This window comes from Mycetomoellerius zeteki, unplaced genomic scaffold (genome assembly GCF_001594055.1).
Source record: "Mycetomoellerius zeteki isolate Tzet28-1 unplaced genomic scaffold, Tzet1.0 scaffold213, whole genome shotgun sequence".
NCBI classification, from domain to species: domain Eukaryota; kingdom Metazoa; phylum Arthropoda; class Insecta; order Hymenoptera; family Formicidae; genus Mycetomoellerius; species Mycetomoellerius zeteki.
Window position 1 is genome coordinate 144,654 of NW_017257097.1, and position 14,040 is coordinate 158,693.

Here is a 14,040-nt window from a genome sequence, read left to right on the forward strand (position 1 = left end):
CACACACACACACACACACACACACACACACACACACACACACACACACACCAGTGATATACGCACGAGTATAATATACGCTCAAGAAGAAATAATATTATTCTCCTCCGATAAGTAATAAACTGCCGTTTCAAGAAATACCGAAGGGAACGTATTATAAACGATGATTCAATCGCTAATATCCTGGCGTAATCAAATGATGCATGGGAATAGAAAAAGGATCGTTACAAAACGTTGAAGATGAAGATACAACCGAGAAATACGAAGGGGGAAACGATCGTTGATAAGTGCGACATGCATAGGCAGTATCGCGCGTTATCGTTACACCGGTATCCAAATCCGTATACCATATCTTTCCGATTTTAAGCCCGATCTACAATTGCGTAAACGTAGTTGTAAATGATTGTGAAATGTTGTAAAGCGAAGTTTTAACCTACTATACTCCCGGTTGTAAAGTGTGTTGTGAAAGATGGTTCAACTTTATCTTTCACAACTACGACTGCGTAAAACGTAAGAGTGAATCAATCAGAGTGCTGTCGCGTGTCTACATTGTTATCGTCCTTTTTGTCTCGACGTATGGAAATGAGTGCGAAATGTCCTTTTTATCTTTTATTGTGTTCATTTTATGATATATTGTATTATTTGACGAGTTTATTATATTACGAATATATTATGTTACGAGTATGGAACACGGAAAAAGTGTTGTGAGCAATGCTCAATTTGAAGATGAAAATTCGTTGAATCTTTACTCGATTGTAGATCAATATGTTGTACAACATATTTACTGCTACTACTACTCCTATAACCTTACGTCTACGTTTACGCAATTGTAGATAGGACTTTATACCGCCAGTCGTAGAACCAGTCTCCCTGTAATTGCAGCATAATAGCGCGAAAGAATGACCATGCGTCAAGATAGTGCGACCAGATAAACGTGTGTAACTGTTTTTTTCTTTTTCTTTCCAGCAGAATCAGATACCCCGCGTCGTTCCATCGTCGCGGTAGCAATTTCAATGGAATTAGCATAAGGCATCAAAGTTCTGCGATACGGAGAACGGTTCCCCGAGAATTGACGAGAAATTTCATTCGAGACATCTGCTGGACACAACTCTATCGATATCCTCAAATTTATTCTCAATGTCAACGTCCGCGCTACGTAACCCTCTAACTCCACTGTCCGTGGAGTTTAATGAAACTCGCGAGATATCAATCCCGTGATAATCAAAGCTATCGAAGGAAAGAAACAAAAAAACTAATGATGCCGAGATGCACACTCGTTTGCATTGGAATTCCTCGAATTCTTGTAACATTACCGTCTCGCACCGTCGAGATCACCTCTTTGCTTCTTCGACGTCCAATTACACAAATGGCGCTTAGTGCCTGCCGCGGGCGGTATAACATTTCTCTCTTTTTTCCTTTTCTCCTGTCGTTGCTACACTTTTCATTGACGTTACCGTACCTGGTCACGATATACCTGGAGGTATAGCAGAAATGAATCTTCTGTACAAAGCGCCGACGTTAGCTGATTACTGTTACCGTTTTTTCTCTCTCGGGATGTATCGTTTGCCAAGGACATGATTTCTATTTTTGCAACTATTCTTTTATTACTATTCTTCTTCCTGTCTTGCGGAATCTACGTTTTTCGTTTTTCTTTATATTTACATGGTTTGACGTCTTTGACAATGAGGGAATTGTCGATCGTTCGGTGAGGCCCTGGTATTTCGAACGATTTATCGCGAAGTAATCTTTCTCGGAGCTGGTCTTCGCGGGGACCAGTCAATCCCCAGTTGGTGTTTCGATTCCCATAACGAGCTTTAGGCGGGAAAGATTAGGATGACCAAATAAATGTTTAAATTACACCGTACGTGAAAAATGAATTAAAGAATACTCACTAGAATAATCGAGAGAGAGAGAGAGAGAGAGAGAGAGAGAGAGAGAGAAATAAAGGAGGAATGAGCAAAAAAAGGAGAAGGATCGTTCGGAACACGCAAGTTGGAGATGATTACCCATCTCCTGAACCTATACTCGACTCTTCTAAGCCTTAGGCGAAAGAAAAAGGGCGAGGTCTTTCGTCTTCTTCTCCTCCTTCTTCCGTCTCTTCCATCGCTCTCCTCGGCGATTTCTCTCGCTGTATTCTTAAACGTCTGCCACTTTCATTACGCCGCACGTATTTCGCGTTTCCTTTCGTTTATCGACTCGTCTGGTCTAATCTCTATCGATCGCTTCTCTCACTGCGTTTGCGAAAAAAAAGAGAGGATACATTTACGCGTTAGATTCCATGTATTTCCTTCCACGGCGTCGCGTATCGTCGAAACGCGTAAATCACGGAGCGAAATGGGAAGATAATAACACGCATGTAAAACCTAACGATGAAAAACACATCCATTCGAGAGATCCCGTTTGTTTTCCTCGGGGTGGAAACAAACGAACGAACGTCACGGTTGGCAACACCAGTGGGAAACCGTCCTGATTTTAATCTCACCGGGGTGATTTAACCAGCGTGCAACAAGTATTCTCTCGCACTTATATAAAACCCGAAGAATTAATAATGCATTTTATTATGTATACCTATGCGTATTTAACTTTGGTGTTGGTATTGTATTATAAGTACGTGTACGTTTTCCAGAGCTCGAACCTGGGCCAGGAATTGTTGGATAGAGTGTTCAAACACCTTAACTTGCTGGAAACTTCTTATTTCGGGTTACGCTATCTTGATCATGGGAATCAGACGGTAGGATGCAATTTATTTTATCTTACAACCTTGTAACAAATTACTTTTGATTCCAGCAACACAATTTAAGATCCGAGATCGATATTTTAAATTTTGCATTGTGCTAAAATATGTGAATCCTGATATTAAAATAATTTTCCGCTAAACGTCGTAATTACGTACAATATATACACATTTTAGCAATGGCTCGATCAAAGCAAAAAGCTTGGCAAGCAACTGAAGATTCATAAAGGAGATCCTGGATCGGACGTTCATACTCTCTACTTCGGTGTGAAATTCTATGCGGCGGATCCGTGCAAGCTCATTGAAGAAATTACCAGGTATTTCCCCGGATCTTCGTTCAAGGAGACATACACTTCTATTTGAATAATTTTTTTAATTATTTATCTTCTTCAAAAGTACGCGATAACTTCCCTCGCATATTTCTACAATTCATTCTTGATATTGACGAGCGAATCTTCCTTTAAAGTAAAGCTTTGATTGCTCGTTTGTGACATCATCCTAAATGTTTTCGTTTTATGTTCATTTTCACTAAAAAACATAAGACGTGTAGATATAGATTAACTTTAACCTTTATGTGGTTCAATTTACACTTCATCTTCTCCAGTTCTTGGAATTAAAAAAGAATGAAGAGCAAGCTGAACTAAAGCCGAGATTAAAGTTAATTTACATTGGTATATAGAAACGACTTTTTGATGACGACACGATATATATATTTTGAATTGACACAACGTCGAAGAGAATATTGAGAAAAACCGTCGCGAGAGTTCGTTCCAGCGGGCACGTTATGCGGATAATACGAACGATTTTTATTCGATGTCACGCTGTTGTACAAACGATCCTTTCACGCTCGGCGTCTCGAAATTCCAGGAAATTCCAGGAACATCACGGTACATCGCGGACGCACGAGAATTCCACGTGCGTCGAATTTCTTGAAGCGCCCTTACGTACATACATGCATTACATGCACGCGCGCATACGATTCGCTGGCTCGCGTCAGCGTTTCGCGGTGTTTCTTATCCGTTCGTACTTCCACCGTTCTATATCTACCTACTTGATTCTTGCGTTTTGCGGCACGCAAGATAAACGCGTGTAAAAATTATATTTTCCGCTTCGATGCATTCCGATACGCGCCTCGGCCTTGTCTTCTATTTAAGATCGCTTTTATAACGAAACGAAGAAAGGGAGGTGGAGAAATCATTAGCATGATTCCTGACTTGTATTCCACAGGTATCAATTCTTTCTCCAAATAAAGCAAGATATTCTGCAAGGAAGACTGCCCGTATCCTTTGATCTAGCCGCAGAATTGGGAGCCTATGTTGTCCAATGTAAGATATGTTACCTTTTATATCAAAGTGTATATTAAATACACATGCTTCTTATTTCTTACGCACACTCGAATGTCATTCATCTTTGTTGTAAAAAAAGAAAAAAAAACGAATAAAACATTAAAATTACGTGAGAGAAGTAGCGTTCGCAATAGACACAGAGAATGTGAATATTTACATATACATATTTATGACAAGACGCAGCTAAACGCGAGCAAACAGAACGCACACCGGTGGTCCACTCGTTATAGTTATCTGTTGGGGAGATTCAAAGTTATACAGATAAAAAAAGGAGAAGGCAAACTGAAATACATCCGTGTTTGCATCTCATTGCCATCAAAAGAGAGGAAATGAATATCCCCCTTTTTCTATTCAACGATAATACACGTATAAACGAAAGGCGGGAAAAAGCATAACGTCCGCGAAGAAAAGAAACAGAAATGGAAAATAGAGTGGCTGAGAAAAAAACGTGCTTCTTTTCTCGCAGTGTTATAGCAATAAAATTGCGTTTTGGCAATACTTTTACCATCATTTATTTTGTGCAACAATATTTTTTCCGTAATACGATCTTTTATTTTCGAGCTTATCGAGACAATTTTGTATGAAATACTAGACGTAACCCCAATAATCGCATATTTCTCTCAACCCGATATAAATAATTACTTTTCCGTTCACGTCCGAGAATAATGTGCTGTTATTTCAGCGGAACTTGGAGATTATGATCCTAGACGACACTCGCCCGGATACGTCACCGAATTTCGATTTCTCGCCAACCAAACCACGGAACTGGAGAATCGTATAGTAGAGATCCACAAAACTCTTATGTATGTCAACCGTGATGATTAATATTCGAATAATGTGCGTTAAAACTACCCGATGCGTCTACGATTTCTACATTGTAGACAACCGATCGGCTATCCATAGTCTATAACTCATATGATCTCTGTATTTATAAAGTACTAATTCGAGTGCTTATAAAAAAAATATTAGAAAATCGAATCGTGCAAAAATTCTAAAAGCGCCACATATCTTTTTGCATTAGCAAGATTAAGCAATTGATTGATATATTTATTTTATTATATTAGTGATATTTTATTTATGTAAGTAGGAGAAAAATGTAAATTTAATTTTTGAATGTGCATATATTTGTGATTTTTTCAGAGGACAATTACCTTCAGCAGCGGAATTAAATTATCTGGATAAAGTGAAGTGGCTGGAAATGTACGGGGTAGATTTGCATCCCGTACTGGTACGTAAGCGTGTTATTGATGTCGACATGACTAATGCCGCGATAATATGCATTAATCTCGCGATATCATACAATTTTCGTTCGTAGGGTGAGGATAGTGTGGAATATTTTCTGGGTCTAACACCGAGTGGAATAATATTGTTACGGAACAAGACCAAAGTGGGAAATTACTACTGGCCTCGAATAAATAAAATCTACTATAAGGTATAATTTCTGCAGTGTTATTAGCTCGCTAAAATTGCTACCTCTCTTTCTTTTTCTTTAAGTGCTTAGTTCTCAAGTAAATTCGAAAATTGATTTTATAATAAAACAATGAAACGCATAAGAATATGACACGGTACTGCCGAATATTAATTTTTCCTTTGTATTTCTTGTTTTACGAATACTTCAACTTTCAGGGTAGATACTTCATGCTAAGAGTAAGCGAAAAGAATTCTGAGGAGAGAACACACGGCTTCGAAACACCATCGAAAGGAGCCTGTCGTCACCTCTGGAAATGTTGCTTGGAACATCAAGCTTTTTTCCGGTTAATGGCGACTGGTCCACCGCCCCTTAGTCCGTACTCTCGCTTTCATTCGTATAGTCCTCCGTCCACTTTGGAGAAGCACGCGGCCATTAGACGAAACCCACCGCCGTTTCAAAGGACTCCCAGTCGAAGAGCGCAGAGACGAGTCGTTGAGGGTCAAGAGATGGTCGGTTCGTTCGTCGAAACACCCGTCACCGTAATTTCAAATCCAAGCAACAGTCCATCCAGCGGTAATATACTGTGCAATACGCAAAGGCAGATAAACACATCGAGTCCGAGAAGCACGAGAAGCGCGCCGTGGACGCAGAGTCAACCTCGCGGCCTTTACACCTCGTCTAGTCCTCGTTCCGTTCGCTCCGCGGGAACGGCGCCGGCGGTTAGTTGATGATTATATGTAATATACTCGCTCGTATATCAATGACTATGCTTAACTCACTGTAAAGTTGATCACAACATTTGCTCAAACGAGAACGTCATATATATATGCGTATGCATTAAGCCCGGTTTTTCATCTGGTTAACTTGTGTTATGCGTAACCTGATGGTGACTCAATGAATTTCATCCATGACATCATAGATGAAACCTATTGGATAAAATATCAGATTAAGCCCAACCACAAGTTAACCAAATGATGAAAAAACCGGGCCATAATAAACAAAAGAATTAACTTGTTGACCGGTCAAGCATATCCGTGCTGTGCATTATATAAAGTTTCCGCATTTGAATTGCCTAATAAACGCTGTCTGTCGACATAGCTCTTAAGTAGACTTCAACGTCGAAGCAGCTCAGTGGAGAGTCAAAGTTCGGGGGATAGTCATAGTCGCAGTGGTCACCGTAGACGAAGTCATAGTCATAGTCATCGTCGACATAGCAGACATTCCGATTGCGAGTCTGAGCTTTCGAGAGGTTCAGATACGAGATCCGGCCATCGAAAACATCGCAGAAAACACAGGAACTCTCGTTCCTCTAGGTACATTTACATATTAATTTTAGTTATTTAGCATTGCATTCTCTCTCTCACTGCGATAATATCTTGTTCTCATAATTGTTTCGTAAATAAAGTACCTCCTTGATGAATTCAAATCACGAACCCTTATAAGCATTAGCGTGTAATTAAAGCAGTTTGATTATAATGAGTCTTGTTCCCATCAATAACGGGTTCATTAACCTTTGCTAACATCATTATTTTTGCATACATTTTTCCTTAATGAAAGGATTTCTTTTCTATACGGGGGGAGGGGGGATTTTTTCTTTTAGACTAGATCAATAAATGCTAACTTAATCCAAATATGTTATTTTTCGCAGTAGACACGAGTTGGTAGATTCGGAGCCGCAATGGAGAGAGGCGCAAAAACGAAAAGGAGAAGGTGTGCAAAAAGCTATCGTAAGTATCATTATTTCGATCGCTACACAAGATTATCTTGTTTATGATATTTGATTAATATACCGTAGGTGAGTCACACGGAACCCAGAAGGAGACACAGAAGCAGACATCGAAGCCCTTCTCAGAAACAGCCACTGCCGGATGAACTTCGAAAGTAAATAGATTATATATCTCAAATACTACGAATGTTACAGCGTCGTAGTTTCACGAGATATTCGCGACAGGCTTGCAGTGGCCGCAAAGAACAATTCATAGATTTTTTTCTTTAATACGAATTGCAACTTGAATTACTGAACAAATTTTATCTTTGTTAGTCCATGCTTTCATGAATGCTGAGTTTATCGATCGTGAGAACGACATTAAAAGTATAACATATTCTTTCAGACACTTGGAATTTGGCCTAATCGACACTAGCGGGATGAGCGAGCAGCAACGTCGAGAGATATCCTACACAGTGGTACAGTCACAATCTGTACAACAATCTCCCTTACAGTCTAACAATTCTCGATTGGACGACACAGATTCATCGTCCCTGCCTAGGTACGATGATCTCAAGACGGCCTGCAATCTCCACAACCATCCTCCGCAATTGGAGGATGAGACGGGATCCGTAGTCATTGTTTAGTTACCCTCTCATCCTGATTTCCCCCTTGCATGTATTTTTTTTATTTATTTCGAGCATGTATATTATCTACTGTAAGCATGCCCCCTATTATTTATTTGAAGCATGACGAATCCTTAATAAATAAGTGAGATTAACTGCTTGTCGCACCTGTTTATTTTTACGTCCTAGCTGTGGCACTCATTCGCTTCTGGCTGTGTTCCATGGAATTTCAAAGGCGATGCGTGCCGATCGCCTTCATACTGGGGTCATATTTTATCCGTGTGTTTTTATTTCTCATGCATTATGTATATTATACAGTATGCGCCATGTATTTGTGTAATAAATGTTGGTAATTTGGGAGGACGGACGATGTCAACGTTCGGGGCTCGAGACACTTCATGTTCCGAGTCTTTCTTATGACATTCCTCGTACATCCCATTCGATTATTGTATCTTCAAAAAATTACGCTTTAAAATGCGCCGCGATACAGTTTACAAAAAAAAGCGAATGTATTAACGCGGAGTCTGTGATTAAATTTACGTTAAACGTTAATTTTGATAACGTGTGCACCGTGAGAATATAGTCGAAGTGCGTGTAAATTAACTGTACGTACTAAAACAAAAAAAAAAAGAAAAACATGCATCAATCTGAGTCGAGCACAGTGGATCTACTTGTCGCTAAAACGACTGAGGTACCAGACTGTCAAGGATTCCCTTTCAGAACTGTCGGATCCGTTGGCAAAAGAGAAAGAAGACACATGCGGCATTATCGTGATGGAAGTTATAACTTGCTGTCGGCAACGTCCAATCGAATCGAGGCAAAGTATCCCGGGGCTCGAAACGAATATAGTACGAAGAAGGACTTTTATTATACTCGTAGCAACCGAATGTCAATAGGCAATAATGCGGACAGTGGATTCGGGGAAAGCACACCGCAGGACTTTTCAAGCTGCTACTCAAGTTCTGCTGACAGCAATAAGCCTATTCATGTAGTACGTATCCCAGTTTGCTCGCATTTTTACTATATCATATCTCTGCTAATATTTGTTTTGAAATGAGCAACGGTCGAGCGATGCAAATTTTACTTTATAATTAGCTATTTAAAAATAAAAATTGACGAGTAAACACGAATTTTATATAATTCGCGCTTACTTCTCGTAAACAAAAATTCAATGCTAATTGTGATAAAATCTTAATCACTCATGTTTTTGTAAAACAAAAAACCAAGTGCTTCTATATACAGATGTGTGGCTAAGGTTTTCTACTAGTTTCCTACAAGTTTTGGCTAATCACGTTATAAATATCTGAGATAGCGGTATTAGAATCGCGCATACCCTTTCCAGCGACACAGTTTTCATATATGCATGCTAGTAATTACACATAATAGCTTCGTTATAACATATAATGTGGAATGATACTATTCTTCTAAATAGTAGATAGTAAAACGGTTTTGTTTGGTATAGACACAATTGCAATTAAGGGGAGAGGTACACTATGAATTGCCTTCAAATCAAGAAATCTACCCTCCTGTTGACACTACTCTGGATGCTGTTCTCCAACCCATTATATCGTAAGTGCTTGTTTTTGTTGCTTTGTGCTTTTTTTCTCACTTAAGTATTAAATCATATCTCGATTTGATTTGTATCTGGCTTTATTAATATCTAATACATTATGCATCACTTAAGGACACACTTTGCATATAGATGTAAAAAAGTTAATACATTATAAATGTTGAAAAAGTCTTCTCTATATTATATCTTCGATAGAGTATCAATAGTATATTATTTTAACGTACACGATGAATTTGATTGTTTCAGAACGTTAACGAGGAGGCAACGGGGCCATCCAAAACAATCGTAAAATTTTAATACAAAACAAAAGTTTTATATGCACTTGTCATGTAAGATAACGTTCATACCTTAATTAAAATTAATATTTGTGGATCGTTAGATCATGTCAGGCAAGAAGAAAATATTGTTGAATAAAAATAGTATGTTTTAGTCTCCAAGATAAACATATTCCTTATACATACAAATCTTATTTAAATGTCTTTCGAAGCCATGTGTCTCATGAGATTGCCTATGAATTTTTCCATTTTTTTTAAGTCCTGAGCTATTTCTGTTCTATATTGGAGGCACTGCAAACAGTTTTGATTATTGGTATTGCTGATATTCTTAACGATAGAAACAAATACATAAACTGTTTACATTCTTTGATCTTAAGATACAATAAGATTTCTAAAATTGCTTACCCGTCGATTATCTGTTAACTTTAGACATAAAACTCCTTTACTATGACAATACTTCATCGTATATCGGGTCTAAAATAAGATAGAAAGAGAAATTAATATACTACATAAGTAGTTATTCACTCAATTGTATTTATACGCAGTACTTCAATTTACAGTTTTGCATATATCATGTGCTACTAGATCATATTTTGCTTTTCCTTTTCTCAATGCTTTCATTACAATACTAAAAGGCAAAAGAAGATTGTAATTGATAAAAGAAGAACAAATATAGTCTTATACATTATTCAGGGAACATTACAAATTTAAACGAAAATATAATTAACAAAACTTTATGAAACAAATACCTTACATATTTTTTTGTTATCACTCTTTAGTTGACAGTTATGTAAATAATTCATTACAAACTGAATGAATGGGCATTTTGAAAGTGGCATTCACAAAATGTCATGTTAATACTGGAAACTATCAAAGTACAAGCATGCTTTTCCGGCATGCGTTATCGTAATCTCAAGTTGTATATATAATATATAGATCGAGAGACTTTTGTGCGAGGTGTCGAAAAGACAAACGGCATAAAGATTTTAAAGAAACTACATTAATAATCTTATAAAACGTACGTTCATCGGATCCTGCAGGTATAACCTCTCGGCGCCTCTTTCAAATTCTTCCCACGAACTCAGATACGTCATCTTTATCACTGATACAACAACGTGTATTTATTTTCGTGAGTAAAAAGTACACACGAGGTGAATTAATGTTTTTACCAGGTCTCACCAAATAATGCTAAAGTATCAGAACGTCATTCACGAGATTATCGTGAAGACTGATGTCAGTATCGTCGGATCGTTATGCCGGAGTTCCATGAGGCGTATTTGCCGCGTATCGCGTAACCGCTTAACCAATCAGTAAGATATGAATCACAGTCGATTACAGCAGCGGATCGTTTCTGATTGGTTAAGCGGGGAGCACAGACTTTTGCATAACGCATAACATGTAATGCATAAGAAATTCAATCAATCAGAATTCTTTATTTCATGGAAAGGAAAGAAACAGAGGGCTTTGATTAGTACATTTTCTTATGCATTACGTGTTATGCGTTATGCAAGAGTCTGTGCTCCCCGCTTTACGCGGTTACGCGATACGCGGTAAATATACCTCATGAGACTCCAGCATCACACGTGTATACCCGTGTATATTCGGCATTACTCGGTGACTCTGACAACAGAGACGCTTTCCGACGCGTTTTGGAACACAGCGATATCACGATCGTCCATTGATCGAAGGACATAAAGGTGCCGTCACATAGGGAGGAATCCATAGACATTGCTCAAGATTTGAGATGGTCTTAAGCTAGCGCATGAACCAATCAGAGAGCCGTATTAGCGTCTTAAAACATTGCTTGAGATTAAGATCGGACTATGGATTCCGTCTGGAATCCATATTGGCCGGAATCCATAGTCCGGTCTTAATCTCAAGCATGAAGGAAAATACTAAGAAGACTCCACTCCATAAAATAAAAGTGGACCGATTTTAGGAGGCTTATTATGGTTCCTTGTGACGAAGTAAAAATTACAAAAGTGATTGAATTTACTAGAATATTTATAACTTCATTGGTTAACATCTAGTAAATTTGATCATTTTTGTAATTTTCACTTCGTCACAAAAATCGTAATAAGGGGGTAGGTTTCGAGTTTAAGTTTCGATTCTCGACACTCGCAGCGCTCGCGAATTTAGTAATTCTGTGCATAATAAGTTAGCGCCGTAGTTAGAAACGATAGTTATAAACGGTAGAAGGAAAGAAACCGTATTCCGATTTCCGAAAAAATGTGAAAAATCCAAATCTGAATGTTTAAAGACAAATAGGAGAATTGCAATGCCATTCTGTTGTGTAGTTCTTACGGCGCACTCATTATGCGCAGCACTACTAATTTTACGAGCGCTGCGAGTGTCGAGAATCGGAACTTAAACTCGAAACCTAAAATCGGTCCATGTTTCGTAGATTAGCTAGACTGAGTATATAGTAGCGCAACTCTCTGTCGGCACTTTTGATGTTGATGAAGCCAAAATCGTAGCGCGCATGCGCAAGTTGAGACATTACTTACGCGGTAACGCCATCTAGACTTTTCTCTCACTTACTCTCTTAGGCTGTAGCACCCATCTTCCGTAACAGTAACCATAAGACGTACCGTAAAAATAAGCCAATCACAGTCGAGAATTCTTTTGAACTTTTAATTCTGATTGACTGATTCTTGCGTTATGTCTTATGTTACTGTAATATTAAAAAATTGAAAATATTTGTATAATATATGGTATACCTATCATATTTTTTAGGAAATTTAAATACATGTCTTCCTTCTAATTCAAGATTTCCAGGACATCCATTTATTGAACAATATTTAATTTTTTTCCCACTCATTTTCTTGATGTGTAATCTATTTTCTTTTTATATCTGAAATAGAGCTAAGATCAAAGTGTTTTCTGCAAGAAAATTGAAAATCTGTACGATATATATGTACAGATCTACAATTCTCTTTAAGGATAATTGTCACTTTCTTTATTCTTTTCACTTAACTTCACTCTATTTCACTTCACTGCACTTCACTTCACAATAATCCACTTCACTTTACTTTTTTTCACTTCACTATTAATATCTAAAACAATTTGCAAGACATCACCGACATAAAAGCATACGAACTTAATACTGCCGTTACCGCCAATTGTTACACAAACACTGCAACGGTTAAGAGAAAGACCGAAAACACAAAGAATAAGTGAGAGAAAAGTTCAGATGGCGTTACCGTATGTAATGTTTCAACTTGCGCATACGCGCTACGATTTTGGCTTCACATAATGAATAGAGTTGCGCTACTGTATACTGTGACTGAGTGGAGTCTCCTTAGTATTTTACTTCATGATCTCAAGCAATGGGTATATTCAGTACTACAACCACTCACTGAGCGCTCAGTGAGCTGTTGAATCTGATTGGTATATTCCATTAGAGCTAAAAATATAGACCAAACAGATACAAGAGTTCACTGAGCGCTCAGTGAGCGGTTGTAGTACTGAATGCACCCAGTTAAGTCTTAAGATGCTAATACGGCTCTCTGATTGGTTCATGCACTAGCTTAAGACCATTTTGAATCTTGAGCACCGTTTATAGATTCCGCCCATATGGTCCGCTGCGGATTACGTAGCGGACTGTCTGCAATCCGTAATTCGCACCGGATGTTCGCAAAAACATCTAGAGATTGCGTATGTACGGCAGATATTTCTCACGTAATCCGCAACTACGTGAAAAGAGAGTTCTAGTGCAGTCTAGAGTACGAAAAGAGTTTAGAGTCAGAAAACAGACAGATTTGTTGTATTTGCACTAATAACATATATCAAATATTCATTATGCACTTCTAATTTTAAAATTGTTGTCAAACAAATTAATCACTATTTATAAATTAAAGGTAGGTTATGGCACGTTTATTTTTTGACGTCGGAGTACAATTGCGTTGCGTGTTTACATGCTCCTTGTGTCCCATGGAGCCACAAAATGCGGACGTGTAAATGTAATATTTTTTATTTAAGAAGTTATACTCATTCATTTTTATTTTATTTTATAAGAAAATTACAGAATATATTTTGATTATAACAAAAGTTTTAATTAAATCGCCAAATTTAGTCAAATAGATAAAATTAGGAAAAGCATTACTGGTAATAACTAATAATTTTTACGGAAATTTCATGGGATTACGGCTCCATGGGACACAAGGAGCAAGGAGGTAAAACACATCTAAAGTTACGGACGCAATACTTAGTAACTTTTGCAGACATCCGGTGCGAATTATGGCTCTTAATAGTGATTGGTCGATTTTTGCGCCTTTTAGGATGCCGTCACATTTGCTGGATTTACACTGCATCCGATTTTCGTCGTACGACGTTCTGCAACCAATCAGAAAACAGGATTCCGATGAATTTTG

The 14,040-nt window shown here is 38.0% G+C and overlaps 2 protein-coding genes across 7 annotated transcripts in view; one reads left to right on the forward strand and one right to left on the reverse strand.

The window, feature by feature from the left end:
• LOC108722725 (band 4.1-like protein 4A) overlaps positions 1-9,704 on the forward strand; it is a 14,324-nt gene extending 4,620 nt beyond the window's left edge. For 2 of the 6 annotated variants that reach the window (XM_018447974.1, XM_018447973.1), the window contains 14 exons: positions 2,627-2,731; positions 2,912-3,051; positions 3,962-4,059; positions 4,763-4,883; positions 5,221-5,308; positions 5,396-5,512; positions 5,707-6,210; positions 6,590-6,804; positions 7,140-7,218; positions 7,287-7,372; positions 7,603-7,758; positions 8,543-8,813; positions 9,285-9,391; positions 9,639-9,698. In XM_018447974.1, coding sequence (XP_018303476.1) covers positions 2,627-2,731; positions 2,912-3,051; positions 3,962-4,059; positions 4,763-4,883; positions 5,221-5,308; positions 5,396-5,512; positions 5,707-6,210; positions 6,590-6,804; positions 7,140-7,218; positions 7,287-7,372; positions 7,603-7,758; positions 8,543-8,813; positions 9,285-9,391; positions 9,639-9,681 — 2,130 coding nt within the window. In that variant the 3' untranslated portion in view covers positions 9,682-9,698. Of the gene's footprint in view, positions 1-2,626; positions 2,732-2,911; positions 3,052-3,961; positions 4,060-4,762; positions 4,884-5,220; positions 5,309-5,395; positions 5,513-5,706; positions 6,211-6,589; positions 6,805-7,139; positions 7,219-7,286; positions 7,373-7,602; positions 7,759-8,011; positions 8,262-8,542; positions 8,814-9,284; positions 9,392-9,638 lie in introns of those variants that run through there. The other 4 variants (XM_018447975.1, XM_018447976.1, XM_018447978.1 and 1 more) reach the window with 4 other exon arrangements.
• Positions 9,705-9,774: 70 nt separating this feature from the next.
• On the reverse strand, positions 9,775-10,905 carry Srp9 (signal recognition particle 9). The gene is made up of 3 exons (XM_018447987.1): positions 10,690-10,905; positions 10,073-10,141; positions 9,775-9,958 (listed from the first exon to the last, which is right to left on the reverse strand). Exons 1-3 carry the CDS (start codon positions 10,759-10,761, stop codon positions 9,863-9,865), a joined length of 237 nt encoding a protein of 78 aa, XP_018303489.1. The 5' UTR covers positions 10,762-10,905; the 3' UTR covers positions 9,775-9,862.
• Between the last annotated feature and the right edge of the window lie 3,135 nt (positions 10,906-14,040).